General features: G+C 36.7%; 1 protein-coding gene across 4 annotated transcripts in view; it reads left to right on the top strand.

Annotated features, from left to right (window-relative positions):
* Nucleotides 1-1793, top strand: part of NIPBL (Nipped-B homolog (Drosophila)) — a 138683-nt gene that overhangs the window by 79391 nt on the left and 57499 nt on the right. For all 4 annotated transcript variants that reach the window (XM_006761751.2, XM_015562638.1, XM_006761747.2 and 1 more), the window contains one exon: nt 1434-1568. In XM_006761751.2, coding sequence (XP_006761814.1) covers nt 1434-1568 — 135 coding nt within the window. The remainder of the gene's footprint in view (nt 1-1433; nt 1569-1793) is intronic.

Below are 1793 nucleotides of genomic sequence, written 5' to 3'. Positions count from 1 at the left end.
GGGGGGGGGGGGGGGGGGAGGGGATGAGCGGGGGCGGGGTAGGGAGTAACATGGGGATAAGGACACTTATGTAATATCTTAATCAATAAAAAATTAAAAAATAAAATATGCTAGAGATCTAGGCAGTTGGCTTAGTGAATAGAGCATTGGCCAGTGGACTGAAGGGTCCTGGGTTCGATAAAAAAATAATAATAATTTTACACACTAAGAGTTCTATGCTTTTTATTTATTTTTAAAACTCTTTAATTATGAAATTGTGTAACATTAAAGAAAAATAGTACATTGAACACCCATGTATCCACCACCATGTCATCTATATTCTTTGCTAAATTAGTTTAAATTAAAATATATTACTACTTCTACCATAGATATTTGAGCTTAATTCTCAAAAAAATTCACATCCAAACAAAATATCATCTGATAACCAGTTCATATTCAAATTCTTCAATTCTCCCAAATATTGGATGAAAAAAAAACTTTTAAAACAATCTAAAGAAAGATCATTGCATCTGCTGGTCATGTTTTAAAATTTAGGGTATTTTCTAAGTCTTTTACACACTTCTCCTCTGACCGTGTCAGACCAGGTCAGTCTTCATATTCTTCATTGTTTTGTTTAATTTGTTCTTTTGTTTTTTGTATTTCCTATAAACCATAAGATAGTGGCAATGGTTTGATTAGACTTACGTTAGACATTTTTGCTAAAAGTGTTTCATATGCTGTTTAAGTACCAGGCAATATTCTGAAAGCTTCATGTTAACTATCTCATTTAATTTGGGCAAACTTTTACTCTAGTATTGTGTTCAGTGCTAACTATTTAATATTTTTCCATGGAATAGATATATCTTAAAATAATAACAATATAAAATAACCCATGTTTACAGTAACATCAGAAAGAAGGCACATAAAGAAGAAATATATAGACCATATTTATCACGTTACTATATAGTAACTGTTCTGCTTGTCAAAATTTATTTTCTAACTAGAGGCCTGGTGCACGAAATTCCGTGCACTGGAGGGGTCCTTCAGCCTGGCCTGCAACCTCCCGCAGTCTGGGACCCCTCGTGGGATGTCTGACTGCCGGCTTAGGCCCGATGCCTGAAGCCAGCAGCCAGACACTACCTCACAGTCCGGGACCCCTGGCTACTTACTGCCTGCCTACAGCAGAGGCGGGAAAGGCTCCCTCCATCTCCACTGCACTCACCAGCCGTGAGCCTAGCTTCTGGCTGAGCAGAGCACATTGACCACCAGAGGGCAGCTCCTGCTTTGAGCATCTGCCCCCTGGTGGTCAATATGCATCATGGCAACTGGTTGTTCCACTGTTCAGTCAATTTGCATATTAGGGTTTTATTATATAGGATTTTATTTTAACAGATTTTATACATCTAGGAATATCGATTTTTTTTTGACATTTAAAAATACCTTTCTGTTCTTAGGATACTGGTATCAGTGTCAGGAAAAGAGTAATAAAGATCCTAAGAGACATCTGTATTGAACAACCAACATTTCCAAAAATTACAGAAATGTGTGTAAAAATGATTCGCAGAGTTAATGATGAAGAGGGCATTAAGGTAAGATAAAACATTGACTACTTAAATATCATTTTTCATAAATGTTTTTAAATAATTTAAATGCTTATATCTAGATTTTTTTAATTAAATCTTTATTGTTCAGATTATTACATTAGTAACTCTTTTTTCCCAACATAACTCCCCTCCACTCAGTTCCCACCCAACCTCCCCCCCTCACTCCCCACCCACTGTCCTCATCCATAGGTGCATGCTTTTTGTCCAGTC

The sequence above is a fragment of the Myotis davidii genome, unplaced genomic scaffold, assembly GCF_000327345.1.
Source record: "Myotis davidii unplaced genomic scaffold, ASM32734v1 scaffold496, whole genome shotgun sequence".
Taxonomy (NCBI): Eukaryota; Metazoa; Chordata; class Mammalia; order Chiroptera; family Vespertilionidae; genus Myotis; species Myotis davidii.
Note: the sequence above shows the minus strand (reverse complement) of the source record. Positions and strands in the feature narration are given on the sequence as shown.